The sequence below is a fragment of the Balaenoptera acutorostrata genome, chromosome 18, assembly GCF_949987535.1.
Source record: "Balaenoptera acutorostrata chromosome 18, mBalAcu1.1, whole genome shotgun sequence".
Taxonomy (NCBI): domain Eukaryota; kingdom Metazoa; phylum Chordata; class Mammalia; order Artiodactyla; family Balaenopteridae; genus Balaenoptera; species Balaenoptera acutorostrata.
In genome coordinates, this window is record NC_080081.1 from 62,635,546 (window position 1) to 62,650,057 (window position 14,512).

Consider the following 14,512-nt stretch of genomic DNA (forward strand, 5'->3'; position numbering starts at 1 on the left):
TCCCTGACCAGGGATCGAACCCACACCCCCTGCAGTGGAAGTGTGGAGTCTTAACCACTGGACCGCCAGGGAAGTCCCCATGAACTTCCTTAAATCATACTCATACTGAACTTTACTAGTAATTAATTATAAATTTAACTTATAAATTAAATTCAGTCCATTGTGAAGACTTATCAGTAGCTAGTAGTCTTTATTTAAATCATTTGTTAATGGTTTTCAACAAATCCCTATTATTCTGGTTTTTTTAATGGAGTAGGTACAAAATCATATATTGTCAAAACCTATAACCTTTGTCAATCCACTGATCCCTCACACATAACCATTATCTTTTTGTTATTTATGAAACTTAAAAAAAAAAGCAAAACTTCTCACTACATTTTTTAAAATGTCCTCATATTTTATATGTTACTTTGCTTTTATTAATTCTTAAAAAAATTTTTTTTAATTAATTTATTTTATTTTAGGCTGTGTTGGCTCTTTGTTGCTGCACGCGGGCTTTTCTCTAGTTGCCGCGAGCAGGGGCTACTCTTCGTTGTGGTGCGCGGGCTTCTCATTGTGGTGGCTTCTCTTGTTGCGGAGCACGGGCTCCAGGCGCGCGGGCTTCAGTAGTTGTGTCTCTCGGGTTCTACAGTGCAGGCTCAGCAGTTGTGGCGCACGGGTTTAGTTAATCCGCGGCATGTGGGATCTTCCCAGGCCAGGGCTCGAACCCATGTCCCCTGCATCAGCAGGCAGATTCTTAGCCACTGCACCACCAGGGAAGCCCTCATTACATTTTGAAGAATAATAGGAGAATACATAGAGGTAGAAAGTACATTAGTGAGTATTAGGGCCTGGGTAAGGGAGAACGAGGTGCTGAAAATGTTCTGAAATTAGATAGTGGTGATGGTCACACAACCTTGTGAATAAACTAATAACCACTGAATTGTACACTTTAAAATGGTGGATTATATGGTATCTTAATTATACTCAATAGAAAATTTTTTTAAAAACAGGTGAAGATAAAGAAAGAAAGAAAGCAAGCAAGCATGGGATACCAAAAGAAAAAAAAAACAGGTGAAGAAAAAAACAGGCCAATTAGTTAACAATTTGCTGAATGTTTTTAAAGAAATATAGTTTTATTACTTTCAAGTATTGTATTCTAATCATTATAATTGAAGAAGGAAATGAGGAGAATAAGGCAAAATAGTAAAAGTAACTCATAGTAGCATGACACTACTTAAAAAATTAATTTCCAGATACATTTTATGATATTGCTAAAGCAATCCTTAATTTATTAAAGGTTGGAAGTTCCTTAAATTGTGACATATATCCACAGAAGATTACTTTAAACATATATAGAGTTAAGAATAATTATAAAGCAAACACCCGTTTGACCATAAAAGAGGTCAAGAAATATAACATTTTTAGCATCCCAGAAGTCACTTGAATGCCCCTTTTTCAGCCGGAAGTAAATCCTTTTATGTTTTTGATGACAATCATTTATTTACTTTTCTTTATAGTTTTCTCACCTATGTTTGTATCCCAAAACAACATAGTTTAGTTCTGCTGATTTGGAATAGTACCTGTACCCTCTTATGACTTGCTTCTTTCACTCAACACTGTATTTGGGAGGTTCATCCTTGCCACTGCATGTAGCAGCAGTTCTTTAACATTCATTGCTCTATAGTATTCCATCAATGGCTGGACCACAACTTCTCACTTCTACTGTTGATGGACATCAGGGTTGTTTCCACTGAGGGGTTACTATGAACAACAATGCTATGAACATTCTTGACACGCATCCTGGTGCATGTTTGCAAGAACATCTCTAGAGTTCACACTAGGAGGGGAACTGCAGGGTCTTAGAACATGTATATCTTCATATTTAACAGATAATATACTAAACTCATTTCCAAACACCAATTTATACTTTATCACTCATAGTGAATGAAAGTTCTTATTGCTCTCCACACTTGTCAACATTTAATACCATCAGACATTTTTCATTTTTGACAAGATAGTAGGAATGTAATACGAATTTACTGTTGTTCTAATTGGACTTTTCCTGATCACTAATGAAAATTAGTGTCTTTTTATGTCTTTTCCTTTTTCCTCTCTTTTGTTATTTAGATTCACTCTTATATGAAAGTCATTTCTTCATTCTATTGAGCCAATATTTCACTCAATATTACAAAGTACACTAGAAATAAAAATGTATTTCTACATTCCTTATAAGATGTAGGATAAAAAATATATTTCTACATCATTACAAGAATACAATATTGTATCATTCACTGGGACAGAAAGATACTATTAACTCAAGGGTATTTATTTTACAGATATCTTGAATCTTGCCATAAACTAGTCACTTTAGAGACAAATTATATATGTAGGAGTCAATGTCCCTTGGAAGGAATAACTAAATTACTAAAAACCCCTTCCTCTGAGGAAGCCCTTCTTGGTAGGACTTTAAAACAATGTTAAAATGAGGTTGCACTGGGAATTCCCTGGCAGTCCAGTGGTTAGGACTCCGCATTTCCACTGCAGGGGGCGCGGGTTCGATCCCTGGTCAGAGAACTAAGATCCCACATGCTGTGTGGTGCGCCAAAAAAAAAAAAAAAAAAAAGAGGCTGCACTGTAGTAGAAACTATCAGTTGAGCTATAAATATAAACTTTTTACCCTCCAAGTCAGTATAATATTATACACCAGTATAACCCCTTAGATTTTTTTTTTCATTCTGAGTTTTTTTCCTTCCAGTTTTATTAAAATATAATTGACATACAGCACTGTATAAATTTCAGGTGTACAGCATAATGGTTTGACTTGCATACATCATGAAGTGATTATCACAATAAATTTAGTGAACATCCATCATTGCATATAGATACAAAATTAAAGAAACAGAGAAGAAAAGAATATATTTTTCCTTGTGATGAGAACTCAGGATTTATTCTCTTAATAACTTCCATACATAACATACAGCAGTGTTACTTACATTTATCATGTTGTACCTTACACCCCTAGTACTTACTTATCTTACAACTGGAAGTTTGTACCTTTTGACTGTCTACATCCAATTCCCTCTCCCCAATACCCCTGCCTCTGGTAACCACAAACCTGATCTCTTTTTCTGAGTTTCTTTGTTTGTTTTTGAAGTATAATTGACCTACAACACTGTTAGTTTCTGTTTTACAACACAGTGATTCAACATTTCTATACCTTTCAAAATGATCACCACAGGACTTCCCTGGTGTCCAGCGGTTAAGACTCTGAGCTTCGAATGCAGAGGGCCCGATCCCTGGTCAGGGAACTGGATCCCGCATGCCGCAACTAAGAGCCTGCATGCTGCAACTAAAAGATCCTGCACACCGCAACAAAGATCCCGTGCGCCACAACTAAGACCTGGCGCAGCCAAATAAGTAAATAAATATTTTAAAAATATATATATAAAACCCCAAAATGATCACCACAATAAGTCTAGTTATGGTATGTCACCATACAAAGGTATTACATAGTTATTAACTATATTCTCTACACTGTACCTTTCACACCCATGCAACTGGAAGTTTGTACCTCAATCTCCCTCAGCAATTTCTTCCCCCTCCAATGCCAACCCACCTCCCCTCTGGCAACCACCTGTTTGTTCTCTGTATCTATAACTGTTTCTGCTTTATATTTGTTCATTTGTTTTGTTTTGCTTTTTAGATTCCACATATAAGTGAAATCACACAGTATTTGCCTTTCTCTGACTTATTTCTCTTAGCATAATAGACCTCTAGGTCCACCCATGTTGCTGCAAATGGCAAGATATCATTCTTTTTTATGACTGAAACGGATTGGTGGTTGCCAGAGGCGGAGGGTGGGGTGTTACCCCTTAGTTTAAGTCTAGAGGGATCCAAGGTTGGTCATAGGCTCTAGAAAGTGAACGAAGAGTTCAAGATAACAGACTCAACAATTATCAGTTGCATAAAACCTGGAATCAATTTAAACGTACTTACAAAGACCCTACGAGTGCATCACAGACCATGTTTAGGATTCTTCATTAAGCTTTTACATTGGCTTTTTTGGTCTATTCATGTATTTTTATAAAAATATTATTTTAGCTCATACCTTATCTGTCTTTTTGTCTTGCTTTTCCAAAACGGCCATGTTGTCTTTCAGAATTTTCACAATTTCTGCTGGACTTTTGTGCGATTTACTAAACAAAGGCATTTTTTTCATCTATAGAAATCTCTTCTTCCAATGTGAAATGCTGAAAACAAATAAACAAAAATTATAATTATAATTCTTAACATGATTAAATTGTTATACCAAAATGTCTTATAAGTTTTCAATAACCAATTCAGTAATATGAAACATTAAAATCAGTCAAACTAAAACAAGTTTCATTGGGACTTCCCTGGTGGTCCAGCAGTTGAGACTCTGTGCTCCCAATGCAGGGGGCCCGGGTTCGATCCCTGGTCAGGGAACTAGATCCCACATGCTGCAACTAAAGGTCCTGCATGCCACAACTAAAGATCCCACATATCAACTAAAGAATCTGCATGCTGCAACTAAAGATCCTGCGTACTGCAACTAAGACCCGGCAAAGCCAAATAAATAAATACATAAATATTAAAAAAAAATAATAAAACAAGTTTCACCAAGTTTTGTGCCAAATTTAAATTAATATAAAATATTTTAAGAAAGATATTTTTTAAAGTTTACCTAAAAGTTTTTACTCAAAGTTTAAAATCTTTCCTATAACAGAAATTCAAGATTTATGCAAGAATGGGAAAAGGAGTATTTTTAGAGAATACCCTGATATTTAAAACTGGATATTTTGACTAAAGAGAGTGATGATGATGATGATGATGGTGATAATAATAATCATAGATAAAATAAAACATGTAAAACAAAAGTGGGATTAGGATCCACATACTTTGGCAAAGCAATATTTAAAAACATGCCACTCCATAGCAATCACAAAATTACAATGTAAAATTGTTTAGAATCTGTTTTTTATTTACTCTTCAAATATTCAGCTGGCCATACTCACTGATGAAATGAGGACTACCATGATGGGGGGTGAGGTGGGAGGGGAACAGGAAAATCAGTTCTTCTTTTTGAGAACATCTATTTACATAGAGCAGAGAAAGCCAAATATAGCTGTCATTGCCCTATTTACACTAAAAATGTGTTTTTTTTTTTAGAAAAAAATCTAAAATTAAAGGCTCCAGTTAGTAGAGGGATATTCATTTACTTTACATTTATTAGCAAAAATATTTCAAACATTACAGAAATATGTCATAAATCAAAGGCTCCCATTAACCAGTCATCCAGAGGCAACAACTATTATCAGTTTTGATATATATTCCTCCTGAATTTTTTCTATGTATATAAAAATATATTTTTTAAAACCGAAATAGAATAAATACTAAATATAATATTTTTCAACTTTTCCCCACTTTTTATATCTTGAATATCATTCTATGAGTATATGTTTAGATGCACTACAATATTTTTATAGCAATATCCATTATACAGACATATTATGTAATTACTTCTAGTATTTGGTAATTTCTTATTAAATTATTATATAATTTATTTTACCAATACCTTTATTGATAGACTTTTGGGTTAATTCCATTTTTCCTCATATTTTTCTTATTAACAACGATGCAATTAATCAATAAAGAATATTACACACAAATGTACACAGCAGTTGATAGCAATACTCTAAGCAGTTATTCCTCTGGCATAACCTTGGCTATGGTTCTAAATATTTACTTCATCTCCCTAGACTCCTACTTCCCAAATCTGGTTCCCTAGGACTTCTGTCAAATCTCGGAGTTACCTTATACCCTTCCAAAAAATTTCTTCAGTATTTGTTCTTTGTGATCAAGAATAATGCTAACTGGCAGTCAACATACCTGCTAAACAAACAGGAGGTACTTAAACCCCCAAATTGTTCTGAGTTGGTAATTCATCCACTATGATTCAGAAGTTATCACCCTTGTCTGCACGTCATTTGCTCTATCTGTAAAATGAGTGTTTTGTATTTTTTTTTAATTTTTATTTATTTATTTATTTATTTATTTATTTATTTATTTATGGCTGTGTTGGGTCTTCGTTACTGTGCGAGGGCTTTCTCTAGTTACGGCAAGTGGGGGCCACTCATCATCGCGGTGCGCGGGCCTCTCACTATCGCAGCCTCTCTTGTTGCGGAGCACAGGCTCCAGACGCGCAGGCTCAGTAATTGTGGCTCACGGGCCTAGTCGCTCCGCGGCATGTGGGATCCTCCCAGACCAGGGCTCGAACCCGTGTCCCCTGCATTGGCAGGCAGATTCTCAACCACTGCGCCACCAGGGAAGCCCTGTTTTGTTTTATAACTGTGAAATCACCTAGTCATATCATTTAACTCAGATTTTTTTTCATCTCTTTCACGAAGATATCAAGAAAAATTTCGCCAAATGCTCTGGGAAAGCCCAGATACGTTATATTTATTTGTTAGTACCCGTTTAGTTACCTTATTTTATTTTTTAATATATCCCCATGACTTACTTATTTTGTAACCGGAAGTTTGTACCTTTTGACCCCCTTCACCCATGTCATCCACACTCCACCCTCTGCCTCTGGCAACAACCAATTTGTTCTGTGTACTTATGAGCTTGGTTTTTGGTTTTTTAAGATTCCACATATAAGTGAGATCATACAGTACATGTCTTTTTCTGATTTATTTCACTTAGCATAATGCCCTCAAAGGCCCATCCATGTTGCCACAAATGGCAAGATTTCATTCTTTTTATGGCTGAATAATATTCCATTATACATATATATATATATACACACACACATACACACACACACACACACACACATAGAACATATGCTTTATCTGTTCATCCATTGATGGGCACTTAGGTTGTTTCCATATCTTGGCTATTGTAAATAATGCTGCAGTAAACATGAGGGTGCATATTTCTTTATGAATTAGCTTTTTCATGTTCCTCGGATAAGTATCCAGAAGTGGAATTGCTATATCATATGGTAGTTCTATTTTTAATTTTTTGAGGAACCTTTATACTGTAAGGGGGATTCTTAAAGAAAGATAGGGCATCATATTTTGAATTAGATAGGCCAAATACAGCGAGCTCTAGCATATTCATCACTGGTCCACACCCATTCTAACTCCATCAAGGCCAAAGATAAAGTATATAAGGTGGAGTCCTGAAAATGGTGCCTCCTTGGGATAAAGTGGTAGTAGTAATAAATTCTACGTCAGAGTTTTTAGAACACATGTTATATTTCAACAACACAAGAAGCAGGAACAGGAGAAGATGCCATGCTAAGTCCAACAGACTGACGCTAGGTGAATGCCTCCTGGGCACTGAAAACTGTGGTGAGGTCGCACACATGAACCTGCCCTCCGGTGTTAGTGCTGACAGCAGGCCATGCAGCACGCAAATATCAGAGGACTGACATGGGCCCTATTGTACTTTTCCACTTTCCAAAGTAAGTGAACAGAATAAACAACAAATAAATAGGTTCTACTAAAAAAATAAAAAAGCACAAGCAAAGGGGAGAAATGCCCTGTGGACTTCGACAGGAAAGGTTACTTCCAAAATTAATTCTCTGTAGGAGATAGAATAGATATAATTGGTAAAATAAAAATTAAAAAAAGGAAGAGAAGAACTTAGACAAAAAGAGAGCTGGTCAAGATAAAAGATCAAAAACACATAATATACACACATATACAGAAACACCCCAAAATGCAGCATGGCAATCCAAATCTGCATACAGCAGAAATGACCCCACAGAAAATTGATTGAGGACAACCAAAACGTACACAATTAGTTAGTCTATATTTATTCATTCAGAAAATATTTACCCGAGCACCTGTAAGGTGTGAGGTGTTGCACTAGTAAATGTAAAATAAGCCTCAGAGGGTGCACAATGTCGTGGGAGACACAGCCACACAAAGGGTTCTGCCAGAATGCCAGAAAAGGTTAAACAAACTTAAATGATGGAGAAAAGGTACTCGGCGTGTGTTCGTGTGGATGTGTGTATAGTATACATTATGGAAATATGGAGAAGATACAGTGTTATATCCTATAAAAACGGGTATTACAACAATGAAAAGAGGTGGAGGAAGACAACAAATGCAAAAGGAACTAAAAAATGGAGAGAAGCAACAAAGATAAAACAGCTTAAGCAGAAAAAAAGATCTAAATGTGGTCATTTACAGGATTTTTCTAGTTGAGATTAATGATGAGACCCCAAATTCAGTGCCTTGTGGCTTTTAGAAGAAACCAACATTCTTCTCTTAAAGCTCATTCCTACAAAATGACTGTTAACAACAAAAAGGATAAAAATTAAGTTGTCTTTGGACGTCCATAAAACTACATGTCATAAAACCATGGAAAGAATCTACAGAGTTTTGAAAGGGAAAGTCTATAACCTCACAATTAAGTCTCTAGCCAACATATTTATGTGTGAATAGACAGTGTACACTTACTAAAATTTTTACAAAAAGATGAGATGGAGTCAAACCCACAAGAGTTCAAGAAAATAAATGCTAAAAGCCAGAAATAGTTCTTGAAAGGGAGCCTTGATATTGCTGGCAGAACATTTGGGAGGGTGTAAATCTACAATTCATTCATGTGGGAATAAAAATAAATAAGGATTCAACTAAGTAAGTTAAAAAGGAAACTGCCTCAAAAATCTCAAGAAAAGAATGCTGGAAATAACAATAGAATTAGAAATAACTGAATCAGAAAAGTAAAAGAAAAAGAAAATCTCTGGTACTTTTTGGTGCCTATTTTTTCTGGTGCTAGACCTGTCTGCTCTCCTTCCCACCCCACCCTACCAAAAGGGTGGGAACATGACCCAGGCGGGGCCAGAGTATTCCTTCCACTGCCCTGGCTACAGCAATTGGCTCACAAATGGATTGTGACACCATCAAGCTAATCAAAATGCTTCAACAGGACTTTTTCCCCTAGGTATTTTAATTTAATTTAGTTTAAATAAAATATTTAGGGCATCTAGAAGAAATAGAGAACAATGTAACAAGTTCCTGTATATTTACCACCCAGCTTAAAAAATAAAACAACTAAAGCAACACCCTTGGTACAATTTTCTGATCCCATTTCCCTCTGGTTCATACTGTACCTATTTATCATGTACCCTTACCTATACATGCTTTCACACTTCTACTAATATTACAGACAATATGTGATATTGTTGTGTATGCTTTAAAGCATTATAGAAATGGTATTACATGGCCAGTTTCTTTTTTTCTCCCTCAACACTGTGTTTATGAGATTTATTTGTGTTAATACACAAATCTCATGTTTATCTTACGTGCTGTATAGCAGCCCACTGTATGACTATACCACAATTTATTTATCAGTTCTCCGAGTTCTAATTGTTTTCGATTGTTTATTATTACACGCATAATCATAACACAGATTCTTTTGCCGGTCTACTTATACATTTGTATGAGAATTTCTCTAGGGCAGTGGTTTCAACTTTTTAAAGTGACTTGTAGTAAGAAATGCATTTTATATTGTGATCCAGAGCAAAGGAATGTATAAATGATTGTATAATTGTTTCATGAAACAATACTTGACCTCTGGATAGATTCCATTCTGTTCTATCTGTTCTATCCTACATTAATTTTTTAAAAAGTGCTGATCATTATCCATTAATTCACTACCTGCTAATTAGTATGCAAGATGTCATTACAGGGGGAAACTAGATGAAGGGTATACAGGATCTCTCTGTATTGTTTCTTATAACTGCATGTGAATCTTTAGTTATCTCAAAATAAAAAGTTAAAAATAAAGAATCCATCACTATGGAAAATCGACAGTGATAATCCAACATAAGGATAATTACTGTTGCTGAAGTAGAGAATGAACATATGAAAGATGTACTTAAAGATGTACAAGATGTGTCTATTTGTCTACTCAGTCCTTCAGCAAGCCACCCTTTTTTTTTTTTATAAAGTGCTGTATGTTTGGGGTTTTTGGTTTGTTTTTTTTTTTTTTTAAACTTTGGGTTTATTTATTTATTTACTTATTTATTTATGGCTGTGTTGGGTCTTCGTTTCTGTGCAAGGGCTTTCTCTAGTTGCGGCAAGTGGGGGCCACTCTTCATCGCGGTGCGCGGGCCTCTCACTATCACGGCCTCTCTGGTTGCGGAGCACAGGCTACAGATGCGCAGGCTCAGTAATTGTGGCTCACGGGCCCAGTTGCTCCGCGGTATGTGGGATCTTCCCAGACCAGGGCTCGAACCCGTGTCCCCTGCATTGGCAGGCAGATTCTCAACCACTGCGCCACCAGGGAAGCCCAAGCCACCCTTTTAATTGTATACAGCCACAGAACTACTTCTGGAATGTGGCTCAGCTAATGTTAATGGTATTAACTGAATGAGATTTGTGATACATCTAAAATTTTTTCATCTTGATGTTTTTCTGTATTATCTATAATGCGCACATTTCTTCTTTCCTGAAATATAAATAGAACAGTGGGGAATAAACCCATGTAACTAAGAAAAGAACTGAATAGAAAAACCTATTTTGGTTTTGAATACAAAAACTGAATATTATTAAAATGTCAATAATCCTAAAGTCCATAATTTGATACAAGTCCAGTCACAAGTCCAAAAAAGTTTTTAGTAACTAAATTAAGCCAAGAATACCAAAAAAAACTCACAAGGATAACGAGTTTTAAAAAGGAAGATTTCTTACGAGGGAATGAAATTAAAAGTGTTATCAAGTGCTATAAGTGAAACAGTGACACAAGAAAAACAGACCAATGGAACAAAAGAGGCCAGATACAGATGTTACTATAAGTGACTTTCAAACTTCTGGATGTAAAATAATGTCTCCAATTTTAGAAGTGATGAAATAAATCTCAAAAAAAAAAAAAGACTGACAAATCAGTTAATATAAATATGTTACAAATCTAATAAATTGTTTTCAATTTTTATGGATAAAATAATAAAAACATTGTAGGCAAACAACAAATAAGAGAATTCTGTGACATGAATATGAAAGACAGAGGGCTAATATCATTATAAAAGGAGATCTATGACAAATAAGAAAATCATTAAGAAATAATGCATAGATATTAGAAAACTGCAAAGGAGGAAATACAGTTAAACACATAGTAAATGTTTATTCTCTATAATGAAAAAATGCAAACTTAAAGTGAAGGACTATTTTGCCCATCATATAACAAAGTTTTTTGTTGTTGTTTTGAGAAAATTCAATCCTATTTATGGTGAGATGCAACAGGCCCTCTCTTTTCTTACTGGTGGGAGTATAAATTGGACAATAATTTGGCAATATGGATCTAGAGCCTTTAACTATTCACAACCTCTGACTTTAGTAATTCTGCTTCTATCAATCTGTCCTAAGAAAATAAACTAATAAAGGTTACCTTTATAACTTTTTTTTCCACATTTTAACATCTCTAAAATGTGCATGTGTCTTACAATTGATGGGACCTTACACTAACTGGCAGGGGTTTTTTTTGTTTTTGTTTTTTTTCTTTCTTAGTGGTACAAGAGTATATGCCTTACAACCAATGGCTTCTTAGATTTGATGAAATATAGTATATGGCTATGAAAATGTTTACAAAGAATGTGAAATAAAACGTACATGTTAAAAAAACACCATCCCATAATATAGAGCATAACTACAACTATGTAAAAGCAAACAAAACCACAGATACACAGAACCTATGCATAGAAAAAATAATTTAAAAAAGTTAACAGTGATTGCCTCTGGGTAGTTGGCTTATAAATACTTAGTTTTCTTCTTCCTTCAAATTTTCTCTTTTGTCCCCAAACTTTGTTCAATAGATCATGCAAATGTTTTTACAATGGAAACACCTTCTCATAAATAATACTTTTAATGACTAAATAACCATTTTTTAAAGTTCAAACTGTGGAATATCTGATCATCATGTCTTTTCAAAGCACTAGTCAAACAAGTATGATTTCTGTTACTTTGGCTATGAAATTTCATTAAGAGTAGCACTTGGCTCAGATTCTGGAGAGAAAGCCAAAAAAAATTCTTCAGCTCTGCTCCCAGGGAACTCAGGCCCTGTAGATTTTTAGTAGATTTTGGCAGCTTGGCAGCATTCCCTTTCCTAAGACACAGTAGAATATTTCATATTCCTAACTTATGTGTGAGCGCCTCTAAAGATGACCCAAAGTCAATCACTCAAATGCCTCATCTGAACATGTTCAGTGACGTAAGTGGAGAGGAGTGTGTTTGAAGGGGGATGGGGAAAGGGAAGCTAGGAGAAGAGGTCATTTGGGGCATTAAATACCCTCACTGTTATCCCTTAAAGTATTTTAAAGGGGAATAAATGTCTATCTGTAGGTGGCTAATGAGTATCTCTAGGCCTTTATGTCTAACCTCCAAATGTGCTGTTCAATAATAGTTTTCATTTCAAAGATTTTCCACGAAAGCTTAAGGGAGTGGGAAATTTATCATTGAAGACAAGAGAAGTCTCAAGATTTCCATAGGTAAAACCATAAAAAGCATAACCAAACTGCTAACTCATTGTAAGAAAGTCAACTCAAAAATGAGCCTTGTTTTCCTTCATATAGGTTATTTTACAATGAAGAATAAGTAAGAAAGGAACATTTCCAAAAGTCTTTCATAGAGCTTGCTAATTTAAACTTAGTCACAGTTACCTTCGCTCAAACTAAAAAAATTAAACCATCACATTAAAATAAATTTCAGGAAAGTTCAGAAATTACCATTCCTTTATCTTTTATTCCAAATAGGACTCACAGATAGAAATAATGCAATCAAAAAGTACACCTATGGCAAATAATTGGGCCAATAAGATTCATTTTTAAAAATCAATGGAATGGGGGCTTCCCTGGTGCCGCAGTGGTTGAGAGTCTGCCTGCCAATGCAGGGGACACGGGTTCGAGCCCTGGTCTGGGAAGATCCCACATGCTGCGGAGCAACTAGGCCCGTGAGCCACAATTACTGAGCCTACGTGTCTGGAGCCTGTGCTCCGCAACAAGAGAGGCCGCCATAGTGAGAGGCCCGCACACCACGATGAAGAGTGGTCCCCACTTGCCGCAACTAGAGAAAGCCCTCGCACAGAAACGAAGACCCAACACGGCCATAAATAAATAAATTAATTTAAAAAAAATCAATGGGATGGAGATTATATGAGTACATGTATTTGTCAATATTCAGTGAACTGTTCTCTTAAAATGGGTACATTTCATTGAATGTAAATTTTAAAATAAAAAAAAGTACACCGAAAAGTTCTACTGTATTTGTTGCATCCCAAATAGGCCTCTTCCCACCACAAAATCACTGATTACTTTCACAGATATAATAAATTACAAAGCATATCATTATTATTATATATGTTATGATATCAAATCCATTATAAAACATATTACATATGTCAAAGTACCTTCCAATCAATGCCCGCTATCCCTCAACCATTCCATTTTAAAATATACTTCCTAGATGTAATTAGAAGACACCACAACTGCATTTTGTACTTGAAAACCTATAGAAACAAGTGAAAATCACTGGACAAAGTATAAATAAGAACTTTCACTGATCATCCTTTTTCTCAGTTCAAAATGACTAAGAATGAACCTGTTTTTATAAGTTTTGTTAACAGAGTTTGAGGGCGCACCATTTTCAAAAATGAACAATTTACATAGAAATGAAAAACTTGTAAGAAATGTTTTATGCACCCTTACTCATTTGGAAGCCTTGATCAGACTTACATCAGAATAAAAACTCTTTTACAAGAAAAAACCCATGTCCTTGGGAATTGCTCCTTAATTCTAATGTATTGGAACCACTGAAACAATTTAAAAATAGAACTAGTTTATGAAATTAGGAAGACATACAACTACCAATTTATTATTATAAATATTAACCTACTAGACTACTGTTCCAGGAAAAACAACCAGAAACTTCATTCACAGTAATGTTTCTGTTGACAGCTCCAGTCATTTGTTGGAGTTAAAATTTTCTACATCTATTAGCTAATAAAGATTGTCAATGGATAATAATTTTACATTTGAATTTCATAATCTCAGTTTATAGCAGAGATCTGAAGCTAGGTCAGTATTTTCAAAGACTAGGAAGTGTAATCAAAGCATCAGTTCTCACTGAAATTCACAAATGGTTATTTTTCACAACAGAATTATCAAGGGAAACTTGTAATTTTTTTTTTTGGGGGGGTGTCTTTCTTGTAAGCACATACATATACAAAATAATCATCAAATTTTGGTTAGATACTGTTACTGGTATTAAGGCAAAGTTTATAGTTACAGTGTGAAGTACAACCATTTCATAGCTTCAGTAAGCCCTGTGCCTATCTATGAACTCTCAATTTATAAAACATTAACATGGGATAGTAAAGATGAATGTGATTTAGCTGAAGTTATCTCTCATCCTATAGACTTCCAGGATTGTAAAGTTCTTCTGGATGGGTAAGTTAATAGATCTCTCATCCTTCCACAGCTGGAAGAGACTAGATGAGTTTC

General features: G+C 35.1%; 1 protein-coding gene across 6 annotated transcripts in view; it reads right to left on the minus strand.

Annotated features, from left to right (window-relative positions):
* The window catches only part of CAB39L (calcium binding protein 39 like), a 98,993-nt gene that overhangs the window by 45,259 nt on the left and 39,222 nt on the right, over positions 1-14,512 (minus strand). For all 6 annotated transcript variants that reach the window (XR_009005898.1, XM_057532853.1, XM_057532855.1 and 3 more), the window contains one exon: positions 4,091-4,232. Coding sequence is in view for 5 of the 6 variants with exons in the window: in XM_057532853.1 (XP_057388836.1) it covers positions 4,091-4,201 (111 nt within the window). In the remaining variant the exon portion in view is untranslated. The remainder of the gene's footprint in view (positions 1-4,090; positions 4,233-14,512) is intronic.